At 43.8% G+C, this 14,277-nt stretch overlaps 1 protein-coding gene across 6 annotated transcripts in view; it reads right to left on the minus strand.

Annotated features, from left to right (window-relative positions):
• The window catches only part of ABR (ABR activator of RhoGEF and GTPase), a 430,921-nt gene that overhangs the window by 190,455 nt on the left and 226,189 nt on the right, over positions 1–14,277 (minus strand). For all 6 annotated transcript variants that reach the window (XM_077294251.1, XM_077294253.1, XM_077294252.1 and 3 more), the window contains one exon: positions 3,351–3,455. In XM_077294251.1, coding sequence (XP_077150366.1) covers positions 3,351–3,455 — 105 coding nt within the window. The remainder of the gene's footprint in view (positions 1–3,350; positions 3,456–14,277) is intronic.

Below are 14,277 nucleotides of genomic sequence, written 5' to 3' on the forward strand. Positions count from 1 at the left end.
GCTAAAAACATGCAACACTGTCTGCTTATCCTTTTTTTTTTTTTTTTTAATGTAAGAGATTGTGTGGATGCCCTGACATACAGGGGTGTATGGAGTACAGATATAGGACGTGCTCCAAGATCCTGATGTCCAACAGGACACAAAGCCACATAAATCCAATTTGCATAATAATTTGGAACATGGTGTAAGTGTCAAAGATTTAATTGTTTTGCTTTTCAAATAAACTCGTGGATGGTAATGTGTCTCAGGGCTCAATGGATCACTGAAATCAATCTTAAACACATGTGAAATAGTTTTCCAGGTGATTCTAATTAAAGGAAAACTACTTAAAAATGATGTTCCACATTATTAAGCAGGCCACAGTTTCAAGTAATATGGGAAATAAAAAGGATCTCTCTGCTGTTGAAAAGCATTAAATAGTGTTTTTATTATGTATACCCCTCCTCACATGTAAAGCGCCATGGAATAAATGGCGCTATAACAAATAATAATAATAATAATAATAGTGCAATGCCTTGGACAAGGTATGAAAACATTAGATATTTCACGAAAACTTAAGAGTGATCATCTTACTGTGAAGAGATTTGTGACTGAAACAGAGCAGAGATCATGCAGATAAAGGCATAATGAGGAAGGTTTCTGCCAGACAAATTCATTGGATTAAGACAGCAGTTGCCAAAATACCATTACAAAGCAGCAAACATTTGAAGCTGCTGGTGCCTCTGGAATCCCTCAAACCTCAAGGTGTAGGATCCTTCAAAGGCTTCCTGTGTTGCATAAACCTACTATTCGGCCACCCCTAAACAGTTTTCACAAGGAGAAACGGTTGCAGTGGCCCGACATACATGAAGACTAATTTTCAAACAGTCTTGTTTACTGATGAGTGTCGAGCCACCCTGGATGGTCCAGATGGATGGAGTAGTGGATTGTTGGTGGATGGCCACCATGTCACAACAAGGCTGCGACGTCAGCAAGGAGGTGGAGGAGTCATGTTTTGGGCCGGAATCATGGGGAAACAGCTGGTACCGCCCTTTAAGGTTCCTGAAGGTGTAAAAATGAGCTCTGCAAAGTATATAGAGTTTCTGACTGACAACTTTCTTCCATGGTATAAATAACAGGAACGTGCCTTGATGAGCAAAATCATCTTCATGCATGACAATGCACCATCTCATGCTGCAAATAATACCTCTGAGTCATTGGCTGCTATGGGCATAAAAGGAGATAAACTCATGGTGTGGCCACCATCTTCCCCTGACCTCAACCCTATAGAGAACCTTTGGAGTATCATCAAGCAAACGATCTATGAGGGTGGGAGGCAGTTCACATCAAAATAGCAGCTCTGGGAGGATATTCTGACTTCATGCAAAGAAGTACAAGCAGAAACTCTCCAAAAACTCACAAGTTCAATGGATACAAGAATTGTGAAGGTGATCTCAAAGAAGGGGTCCTATGTTAACATGTAACTTGGCCTGTGTCACAGGTTCCTTCTCCAGTACCACACAATCAACAGAGCCAGCGAAGAGTGAACAATCCCAAGACCTTTATTTAGGCAAAAGTACGAAAGGTCCATATACGATCCACCACACAAAGGATAAAATATTCCAGAAAACGAATGCAGTTCAGTTACAGAATAAAAGTCCAAATATCCAGCACAGAGGATAACAGTCCATATTCCCTTCTTTCTCTCTCTGATATGCTCTTCACATCATGGTTCCACACAGGATCTCATCTCTGTCTCACCTCCTTGATATTTTCAAGTCCCCCTCCTCATTCACAGGTTAGGGGGGTGGGTCACAGGGGCTCATTGTTTTAACAAGCTAGGTCAACATGTCATTAGCATATTAGCAAACAACATTATTCACTGACTCTGTGGAGAGATAACAATACAGAACTGTGGGGAGAATATCAGATGGCAAATAACAACTCATCCTACAAGAGAACACCATGAAAATGATACCCACATAGCATATCACCCCATCACAACCTGTTAGGATGTTTTGGAGTTAAACAGCTTTTTTGTTCAGTAAATGTGACCTCCTAATGCTGCAAATTCCACAAATGAGCATTTTCAGTTCTTTAAAACATATCAAATGCTTAGAAATTCTACTGTGCCTAATAATTTGGAACAGTGCATTTTGAGTTTTTATTCATTTTGGAGGTTTCATTGGGAGGTTTCTTCAATAAAATTTGATGTATAATCTAACGGGTGATGACTTATTAGACTGACTGTCATTTGCACCGGCCATTTAGGAAAATCCGAGAAAAATATAATTTGCATAATAATTTGGAACATGGTGTAACACAAAACCCTGTAGTGCATGGTATATGGAGGACGCCCTGTTAGAGGTTTGGTATCAGGGCGCATGAGTTACTAGATGCCTTCGAGGGCAGGTTTATTAAACGGTCTTTTAAAGCACAAACTGATTTTATTGTCCATAAAAATTAACCGCGGCACAGCCTTCATTTCACAAGAGCAGAACATGAAATGAAAGCTGCGCTGTGATTGTGTGCTACGGGGAATAAAGACAGATTTTCTCTTAAAATGGAAAACAAAAGGTCTGTGCAAAAGGGGGATAGCACATTCATTTTTTTTTAAATAAATACAATTAAAAACAACAAAAGTGTATATGATATATACACACCAATGGAAAGCATGGTGGAAGCTCTGTCTTCCACGTCCTTTTCCAAGGTTGGTTTATTATGGGTGCTTTTGATTTTACCACTTTGATTATCTACATGCTTTCCATTGGTGTGTACTTCATGGCAATCTGATTTCACTAAGCTGCTTTTTGTATGATGGTATTAATGGTCTGGCTTCTTTTGTGATTGTTTCCATTTGGATCCTCTAAAATATTATGCACTTGCCACTTTATACTTGAATTGAGGCCCTAATGAACCTCCACAATTAACCTTACAGTAGCTATTTGTGCTACCTACCAAATATTAACTATATAATCTGGTTGTTCGCAATGGTAATAGGTATGTGCATGTGGTTTAATTTTGCCTTTCTTACCTAACCAACCACTCTTGGACGTGGCACTAAAGTGTCACTACATCCCTTTTTTCTTTCTTTATATTGTGTATTTATGTATTTTTAACAAGAAAAAATTATTTGCTGTAATTATCAATAAAAACTTTATTTTTTATTATTGCTCTGTGATCCATATTCATCTTTTGGGTTTGATAGCATGGCCAACTGCCTGCGGCTCTGGATGGCATACCCGCCCGCCTTGCATCATCACCTGGTTAATCTTTCCACCAGTAACGCACAACGTCCTGTAAACTAATAATAATTCCACACTTAATGAGTTTATTACCACTATTACTCATAAACAAGAAAATCTACTTACCAAAAGCAGAGCTTCTAGCTGGTTAATATAGATTTCTTCACTTGCTAGGACCCCAGAGAGGACAAGTTTTCTCATCAAAAGTCCTTTATCAGATTCGCTTTCTCCCTGTAAGAAAAGACGAAGGTGGTGAGATAGATACAAGTGGGAGATTTCATTGTGCTATAAAAGCATAAAGTTCATAACACTGCGCAGATCGCGGTTATAGGGTGTGATCGGTGACCATAGTACAAAGATAAGAACATCATTATATCATGGAGGAAAAAAAAAAAAGTTTTGCCAATTCATTCTTTATCCATCCAGGAAAAACACAGTCCATACAGTGATGGCACACTGATCCAAAACACTGATGACAACAGTACGGCTTTTTCCCGGTGCCGGTTTTATACAGACATGTGAAGGGGACACAAATCTCAGGTCCGTCTGTATGTTACTGTCTGTCACCTCGCCAGCACTGCAGCCAATAACAGAGCTGCTCTGCCAGAGCGCTAACGACATGGGCTGCTGAGGTCAATGATCGGCTGCAGCGCTGTTGACCTGACATCAGGGCTGCAAACAATAAGAGACACCAAGAGCAGCAGCAGAGACTAAGCAATACCTCAGGAGGGGAAGTGAAGCACAATTATTTATTATTTTAAACAAGCTACAGACACGGTAGGGAGTCGGGAAAAAAAAACCTTTACGGGTATGAGAATATTTTTTTTTTTTCAGGCAGATTCTGCCAAACACAACTTCAAAAGGCCCCCATAAAATGAACATAATGCACAGCCATGTAAAAACGGCATCACTGTGCACATGTTGGGTCTTTGGTAACTTCTTTTGATTCTGAAGACATTAAAAAAGTGATATTCTCATTTTTCGGTGGCTTCCTCTCAGAAGCTTCCCACTCCCCATACTTCACCTTTCAGAGTAAAAGACACTGGCAGCGGAGACGACACCAGAACGACATTTCCCCTGGGAAAACTGCACCAGAATCTAAAAGCCGCAAAGTGTTTCGCCATATGGTGCCGGTGTGAGTGCATTGTCCATAGGAAGAAATCCATTTATAAAATACTATCATATCGATGTACGTATAATGTCACAGCGAGATGTCACTCACTGGGAGTGCTTGGGACGCACTAATTGTATTAATATGATAAAGGGCGACCGTTTTCGTCATGCAGGAACTAATGAGTTGTTCTTCATCAAACATTTTTTAACCTGTTCAAGCGATTATGTAATTTATTTATTGGAATGTCCTTGCAAATTGTGGTATGTGGGTGAGACCACATGGGACTTCAAAACCCGTGTGAATCACCAGATACACAATTACATAAAAGAAACTAGACTTACCCGTGTCGAAACATTTCATGGAAGAAGGCCATACCGAGAGAAATCTAAAGTTTCGCATCATCTACTATATAATTGTCTAAGGGTCACTTCCTTCTTTCTGTCTGTCCTTCTGTCTGTCTGTCTTTCTGTCACGGATATTCATTGGTCGCGGCCTCTGTCTGTCACGGAATTCCAAGTCGCTGATTGGTCGCGGCAAAACGGCCAAGACCAATCAGCGACGCGCACAGTCCGGAAGAAAATGGCCACTCCTTACTCCCCGCAGTCAGCGCCCGCATACTCCCCTCCAGTCACCGCTCACACAGGGTTAATGCTGGCAGTAACGGACCGCGTTATGCCGCGGGTAACGCACTCCGTAACCGCTGCTATTAACCCTGTGTGTCCCCAATTTTTTACCATTGATGCTGCCTATGCGGCATCAATAGTAAAAAAAAATGTAATGTTAAAAATAATAATAATAATAAAAAAAAACTTGCTATACGCACCCTCCGTAGTCCGCCGAGCCGGCCGCCATCTTCCGTTCCCGGAGATGCATTGCGAAATTACCCAGAAGACTTAGCGGTCTCGCGAGACTGCCAAGTCATCTGGGTAATTTCGCAATGCATCCTGGGAACGGAAGATGGCGGCCGGCGCGAGCGGCTCGGCGGAGCTTCGGTGGATCCCAAGCGTCGGTAACCGCTTCCTGGATCCAGGCGCCAACGGAAGGCGAGTATATAACTATTTTTTATTTTCATTCTTTTTTCTTTTTTTTTAACAGGGATATCATGCCCACATTGCTATATACGTGGGCTGTGAAATATACGTGGGCTGCGCAATGTACTGCGTGGGCTGCGCAATATACTACGTGGGCTGCAAAATATACTACGTGGGCTGCAAAATATACTACGTGGGCTGCAAAATATACTACGTGGGCCGCGCAATATACTACGTGGGCCGAGCAATATACAACGTGGGCCGCGCAATATACTACGTGGGCCGCGCAATATACTACGTGGAGTGCGCAATATACTACGTGGGCTGCGCAATATACTACGTGGGCTGCGCAATAAACTACGTGGGCTGCGCAATACACTACGTGGGCTGCGCAATACACTACGTGGGCTGCGCAGTACACAACGTGGGCTGCGCAATACACAACGTGGGCTGCGCAATACACAACGTGGGCTGCGCAATACACAACGTGGGCTGCGCAATATACGTGAGCTGCGCAATATACAACGTGGGCTGCGCAATATACTACGTGCGCTGCGCAATGTACTACCTGGGCTGCGCAATGTACTACGTGGGCTGCGCAATGTACTACGTGGGCTGCGCAATTTGCAACGTGGGCTGCGCAATGTACTGCGTGGGCTGCGCAATGTACTGCGTGGGCTGCGCAATGTACTGCGTGGGCTGCGCAATGTACTGCGTGGGCTGCGCAATGTACTGCGTGGGCTGCGCAATGTACTTCGTGGGCTGCGCAATGTACTGCGTGGGCTGCGCAATGTACTGCGTGGGCTGCGCAATGTACTGCGTGGGCTGCGCAATGTACTGCGTGGGCTGCGCAATGTACTGCGTGGGCTGCGCAATGTACTGCGTGGGCTGCGCAATGTACTGCGTGGGCTGCGCAATGTACTGCGTGGGCTGCGCAATGTACTGCGTGGGCTGCGCAATGTACTGTGTGGCTGTGCAATATACTGCGTGGGCTGTGCAATATACTACGCATACATATTCTAGAATACCCGATGCGTTAGAATCGGGCCACCATCTAGTTGACCATATTCCCCCATTAAGACGGGGTGGCGATAGAATAAAATTATTAAAAATTAGAGAATTACAGTGGATTCACAAACTGAACACACTAAAACCTTTTGTGTTAAATGTAGATTTTAATTTGCAAACAGTCCTTTGAAGTTGTACGTTGTATCGTATTCCTTTATCTTTGACCCATGGAACTTTTCCCATGGGGAGTTATGGTAATGGGTATGATGCTAATTAACTTTCCATTTCTTTTTTTTTTCTCCTAGATTTGAAATATGAACATACTCAAGAATCATGGCCCATGACTTATCCCACTCATGAAGATCTGCAGGATTTTTTATTTTTATTTTTGGAAAGGATACTGTGCAAGAAGTAATTAAAAACAAGCTTTTCCCGATATGATTTTTTAAAGATTTTCTCTTTCCCTCTTTTATACCCTTTTTCAGAAATATGTGGCAGATAAGGAGTGGTGTACCTAATTGAAATTTGGGGTTGAGATAAATGCCTTTTACGGGACATGTGAATCCCCAATTTCCATGTGGTGAGTTACCAGCCCCAGCTAATGAGGGGTGTTATCACTACTTTTGGGGTTATATCATTAGCCACTTACAATTAAGGTGGAGTTTACTTTAATATCCTCATTAGAATATGTTCAGCTCTAACAATCTTCCTATAAGTAATAGTGAGCAGAATGGGTTGTATCCACTCTTCAAACAAAGTCCGTCCATATAACATATTGGTATGCTCGTTTTCCTTCGAGTAAGATGACGTCGTGTATAAATTGTCTATTGTGCATGCACAATTTGACATTTGCACAGGCGCTTGCAATTCCTCTTTTCATATCATGCGCAGTATATTGAATGTCTTTTGCGCAATGACCGCAAAGTGTCTCCTGCGCATGCGCGAGATGACGCTCACTTCCTGCTTTGCGACCCTCTCTTTTTTCCTCTTCTGACATGTGCACTAAGTGTTACAGGACGCCGACTAGCGCGTGCATCTGAATAGAATGGGCTGAGCCATGGAGGTGATTAATACTTTACCGCTGAACTTTACCAATTGATATCAGAATGATTATTATTATATATTTTCTATGTACACCTTTGCACTGCACTCTAATAGATTTCAATTTGTATGCATTATAAATTGCACTTTTTGTATGTCTTTTTTGATAAATGACATGCTTTTTCTTACGTAATTACTAGGGTTGAGCGAAACGGATCGGACAAATTCAAAAATCGCCGACTTTCGGCAAAGTCGGGTTTCATGAAACCTGACCCGATCCTAGTGTGAGATCGGCCATGAGGTCGCCGATCTTCGCGCAAAAGTCCCGTTTCGTATGACGCGTTCAGCGCCATTTCTCAGCCAATGAAGGAGGACGCAGAGTGTGGGCAGCGTGATGACATAGGTCTCGGTCCCCACCATCTTAGAGAAGGGCATGACAGTGATTGGCTTGCTTTCTGCGGCGTCACAGGAGCTATAAAGGGGTGTGCACGCCGACCGCCATCTTACTTCTGCCGATCTGAGCATAGGGAGAGGTTGCTGCAGCTTCATCAGAAGAAGGGATATAGTTAGGGAGGGAAGATTAACCCCCAAACCGCTTGTGCTGTAGCGATTTCCACTGTCCAACACCACCTTTATTTGCAGGGACAGTGGAGGCTATATCTTTGTGCATCAGCTCTGTAGCTTATTAGGCTGCCTTATAAGGCTCCCAGATAGCTGCATTGCTGTTTGCACGCCGCTGTGCAAACCAACTGCTTTTTTAAAAGCAAAAATCCTGTTGCTCCTTTCTGCAGTTATCTTGTTTATTTGTCCACACTTTTGTGTGCAGCAGTCCTTTTTATTGCTGCCATACTTGTCCTGAGATCCTTGTAGGGAGATTGAAATTGTACTACAGTCCTTGTATTTTTTCATATATCTTCCAGCCACGTTCTGCCATTTACATTGTGTTGTGTTATACACTGGGCCTGAGTTTTGGTTCAGTCTCCCAACAAAAAAAGTGAGATTCAAATTCTCAACAAGTCTATATACACCGTCTACCTTGTTTTACAGTACCATATTATAACGGTTGTTATTTTGGTTAGATTTTCCAAAAAAATGAGGAAGTCTGGTGGAAGAGCCCGTGCTGCTGGTTCAATACTGACCGAAAAAAGGACACGTCTGGCTACCCAGAATGTTGATGATCTAACCTTCATTAAAATGAACCAATCATGGATTTCAAATTATTTGGCCTCACCTTCCCCTGCTGACACGTAGCTTGCCTGAAAAATGTCTTGCTTTTGGCAGGAGGCCTTAGGCTACGTTCACATTTGCGTTGTGCGCCGCAGCGTCGGCGCCGCAGCGCACAACGCAAACAAAAACGCAGCAAAACGCATGCACAACGCTGCGTTTTGCGCCGCATGCGTCGTTTTTTTCATTGAATTTGGACGCAGCAAAAATGCAACTTGCTGCGTCCTCTGCGCCCCGACGCGGGCGCCGCAGTGACGCATGCGGCGCAAAACGCAAGTGCGCCGCATGTCCATGCGCCCCCATGTTAAATATAGGGGCGCATGACGCATGCGGCGCCGCTGCGGCGCCCGACGCTGCGGCGCTGGCCGCAAATGTGAACGTAGCCTTACTGACTTCTCCAATTCCTCCATTTGCAGCTGCTGAATGTCCACCATAGGCCATTTTTATACCTCCCTAAATGGGCTGACTCCCCCCCACAGTGCCATGGTCACCACCTGGCGCAAGCACCCGTGCGAGTGCCATTTGCCTGGACAGGTGGGTGTGCCCACTCTTGGGCGACGGCACTGGCACAGGGTCCCTCATAGTACAATGAAGTGTCTCTGATGGTGGTGGTGCACAACCAACGTCAGACACACCGTCGTAATATGAGGGACCCTGTGCCAGTACCGCCACCCACGAGAGTGTGTCCCCCCCCCCAGGTCGAACAGTGCTCTACCACTTGCAATACTTACCTCTCCCTGCTCCACCACTGTGTAGTCTGTGCTGTTAAATCCTTCAATGGCACTGCCAATACAAATTTGATGAAATGATAGATAGTTAAAATATACAGGGGCCCTGGCCTCCATTTAGACCAGTTAATACTTTGCGCCTACTACCACTGTCTGCTACTCAGCAGAGGAGCCCACCCCTGTAAATAGCTATGCCACCTGTTTATTTATGAACAATTTTTTGGCAGACATTTAGCCCACTTTATTATTTGGGCCTACTAACTGTGTCTGCCACTCATTACAGTTTTCCTCCACTGAACAAAGCAATGCCGCCTGTTTAGTCCTGTTACCATATTTGAACTGCATTTAGCCCAGTTTATTATTTGGGCCTATATCTGTGTTTCCTCCTCATCCTGCCCATTGCCCAGCCACTGCTAGATGAGTCCGCTGGTACATTGACCCAGACCACTAGATTCCCCTTGCACTCTACACAGCCAGAATCTGACCCTGCTGAAAGTCAGGTTCCCCTTCCCGCATACTATACCACCTTACACGGGGACAAAGAGGAAGGTGCAGATTAAAGTGCAGGTTCCTTCATCAGGTGGGGGGGAATACTCGTTGGCGACGTCACTGGCACAGGGCCCCTCATAGTACGCAAAAGTGTCTCTGCCGGTGGGAGGCGCCACCCGCCGTCAAACACACCGCCGTACTAGGAGGGGCCCTGTGCCAGTGCCAACGAGTGGGCCCCCCCCTGCTTGCTCAGGATCACAGCACTTGCAAAGTTGAAATACTTACCTCTCCCTGCTCCACCGCCGTGACGTATTCCGCGTTTCCTGGGCCCACGAAAATCTTGAACCAGCCCTACTCCTACACAACTTTAGCCAAATGACCCCCAGTTTTCAATGCCTAACTATCATTATAAAGTAAATTAAGATTGACAAGCTTAAGTAATAAGAATTGATGTTTTTGGCATTAAAATGGGCACTGTAGGTGTTTTCCTGTCCTCCACTCACTGCCGACTTTGATTCCCCATTGACTTGCATTGGGTTTCGTGTTTCAGTCGGCCCCCGACTTTTCGCAATAATCAGCCGATTTCACCCGACCCGACTTTTGACAAAGTCAGGTTTCGTGAAACCCGACTCGATCCGAAAAAAGTAAAAGTCGCTCAACTCTAGTAATTACTGTTAAGCACTTTAATTATGCATACCCTTTATATACCTGGTATTTGCACCTATGCACTGCTTGAAAACCAGGTTCTCACGTCGCCAAGATGGACTAATAAGCAGAAGCTCTTTCACCAATAATGGTGTGCTGCCTCCGATTTTTTTGATTTCTACATTAAGGTTTGGTCATTGCCTGTGTGTATGTGTATATGTATGTATGTATGTATGTATGTATGTATGTATGTATGTATGTGTGTGTGTGTGTGTGTGTGTGTGTGTGTGTGTGTGTGTGTATATATATATATACACATATATACATACATATATATATATATATATATATATATATATATATATATATACACATACATACACACACATACATACATACACACACACGAGATGGTGGCCCGATTCTAACGCATCGGGTATTCTAGAATATGTATGTTAGTATATAGCACAGCCCATGCAGTATAACACAGCCCACATAGAATATAAACACAGGCCACGTAGTATATAGCACAGCCACGTAGTATAATGCCCAGCCACGTAGTATAATGCCCAGCCAATAAAGTATATAGCACAGCCACGTAGTATATTGCCCAGCCACGCAGTATATTGCATAGCCACGTAGTACATAGCACAGCCACGTAGTATATAGCACAGCGACGTAGTACATAATACAGCCCACGTAGTATACAGCACAGCTACGTAGTATAACACAGCCCACATAGTATATAGTACAGCCCACGTAGTATAAAGCACAGAGACGTAGTATATAACACAGGCCACGCAGTATATAAACACAGCCCATGCAGTATATAACACAGCCACATAGTATATTGCACAGCCACGTAGTATATAGCACAGCCACGTAGTATAATACAGCCCACGTAGTATACAGCACTGATACGTAGTATATAACACAGGCCACGCAGTATATAACACAGCCACGTATTATATTGCACAGCCACGTAGTATATAGCACAGCGACGTAGTATAATACAGCCCACGTAGTATATAGCACTGAGATGTAGTATATAACAGGCCACGCAGTATATAACACAGCCCATGCAGTATATAACACAGCCACGTAGTATATTGCACAGCCACGTAGTATATTGCACAGCCACGTAGTATATTGCACAGCCACGTAATATATAGCACAGCCACGTAGTGTATAGCACAGCAACGTAGTATAATACAGCCCATGTAGTATATAGCACTGATACGTAGTATATAACACAGGCCATGCAGTATATAACACAGCCCATGCAGTATATAACAGCCACGTAGTATATTGCACAGCCACGTAGTATATAGCACAGCCACGTAGTATATAGCACAGCCACGTAGTATATAGCACAGCCACGTAGTATATAGCACAGCCACGTAGTATATAGCACAGCCACGTAGTATATAGCACAGCCACGTAGTATATAGCACAGCCACGTAGTATATAGCACAGCCACGTAGTATATAGCACAGCCACGTAGTATATAGCACAGCCACGTAGTATATAGCACAGCCACGTAGTATATAGCACAGCCACGTAGTATGTAGCACAGCCACATAGTATATAGCACAGGCCACGCAGTATATAACACAGCCCATGCAGTATATAACACAGCCAGGTAGTATATTGCACAGCCACGTAGTATATAACACAGCCACGTAGTATATTGCACAGCCACGTAGTATATAACACAGCCCACGTAGTATATAGCAGAGACGTAGTATATAACACAGGCCACGCAGTATATAACACAGCCTAAGTAGTATATAACACAGCCCATGTAGTATATAGGAATGTGGGCACCATATCCTGGTTAAAAAAAAAATAAAATAAAAAATAGTTATATACTCACCTTCCAGCGGCCCCCGGATCCAGTCCAGGCGTTTAGCGATGCTCCTGGCGACGCTTCGGTCCCAAGAATGCATTGCGGCAATAACACGTGATGATGTAGCGGTCTCGTGAGACCGTAACGTCTTCATCTCGCGAGACCGCTACGTCATGTCCGGTCATTGCTGCAATGCATTCTTGGGACCAGAGCGTCGCGAGGAGCGGGAAAGGCGCCGGAAGGTGAGAATGTAATGATTTTTTATTTTTTTTAATCGTTAGATCTTTTTACTATTGATGCTGCAGAGGCAGCATCAATAGTAAACAGTTGGTCACACAGGGTTAATAGCAGCGTTAACAGACTGCGCTACACAGTGGTATGCCGCGGTGTAACGCAGTCCATTTAACGGACTGCTAAACCGCTATGGGGGCACTGACTGGGGAGTAGGGAGGGGGCACTGACTGGAGGGGAGTAGGGAAGGGCGAATTCGCGGCCGGAATGTGTCCGTTGCTGATTGGTCCCGGACTGGCCAGGACCAATCAGCGACCCGGGATTTCTGCGACAGATAGACGGAAGTACCCCTTAGGTAATTATACATAATATATATATATATATATATATATATACATACACACACACACACACACACACACGTATGCACACACATACATGCACTTTATTGGCATCTGTAGATATCCTCAAATATTAGTCTGTTGGGGTTATCTACAACACACAGCTTAATATGGTCATATGAATGAGTATTTTAAGCCGCGGCAAGGAAAAAAAAGCAATAAGGAGAAACTTGAAAGAGAATCATGACAGAACACTCCAGAAAAAGTCATGTCCTGGTGAAGCCTCTGTTTGATTCTAACATTTTCCTTGCATTTTTAAGTATATTTATCACATAAATGGGCTGATACCACTTTTCCATACAGTACTTTATTACTATTTTTTTTATATATTTGTTATCTAGCTAAAAATACAGAAGGGAGTACAAGAGGCCATAAATGTGAGCCGCATGGTAGATGAAGCCGGCTTGCTCCAGCTGAACCTCTGGCAGACCAAACACAAGAACATTCACAGTACACAAATGCAGCCAAACTTACCAAGGTAACGAAAACAATCCAACAGTAGAACCGTTCATTACTTCATGATGGAAACAGGAAGTTCCCTCAATTATTACAGCTCTGAAGGCCAAAGTGATGCAAACTTAGATCTATTGTCAGCAAAAGTTCCAAGGATAACAAAGATATTCTCTTTAACAGCAGGAGCAGCAGACTGCGTCGGGCCGGGAGCGCGGCATTTAATTTATCGTCATAAACGGTAAATAGCATAATAAATTCTACAATCAAGAAGAAGTGAGCAAAAAATGAAGAACCAAGGCGTCGTGGCAGCCAGGCTACAGGTTCATAAGAAAAAGGGTAGATGTAAAACTACGGTAGTTTAATAAATGACGGGTTGCCTCACAAAAGACATTTAGAGCATATCTATTAGATATGTCATAAATGTGGCCCAACTACTGTATCTCCAGAACAGGGGTCCCCACCAGGCCTCTCTTCCGACCTCCAGGGTGTAGACAGGTGGAAATGCATGCGCCGTCTCTTATAATTCATAGCTTTGGGAGTTCCGAATCCACCTGAAAATATTTCCATTCCTGTTCCACCATGACTGCGCCAAAGCCCAGAGTACAGTTCATTAAGGGACGGTTGGGGGAATCTGATGAGGAAGAACTTGACTGGTCCACACAGAGTCAGGACCACAACCACCTTCAAGATGAACTACAACAGATTGTGAGCCAGGTCCGCTCACCCAACATCAGTGTCACTTCAAAAATTTTCCTCTAGATAATTGGGCAACAATTTCCACACAACAAAATCTTGTAGGAAGACTTCCCAAAATATCAGAAGCTGCAAGGTGGTGACCA

The sequence above is a fragment of the Ranitomeya variabilis genome, chromosome 3, assembly GCF_051348905.1.
Source record: "Ranitomeya variabilis isolate aRanVar5 chromosome 3, aRanVar5.hap1, whole genome shotgun sequence".
In the NCBI taxonomy this organism is placed as follows: domain Eukaryota; kingdom Metazoa; phylum Chordata; class Amphibia; order Anura; family Dendrobatidae; genus Ranitomeya; species Ranitomeya variabilis.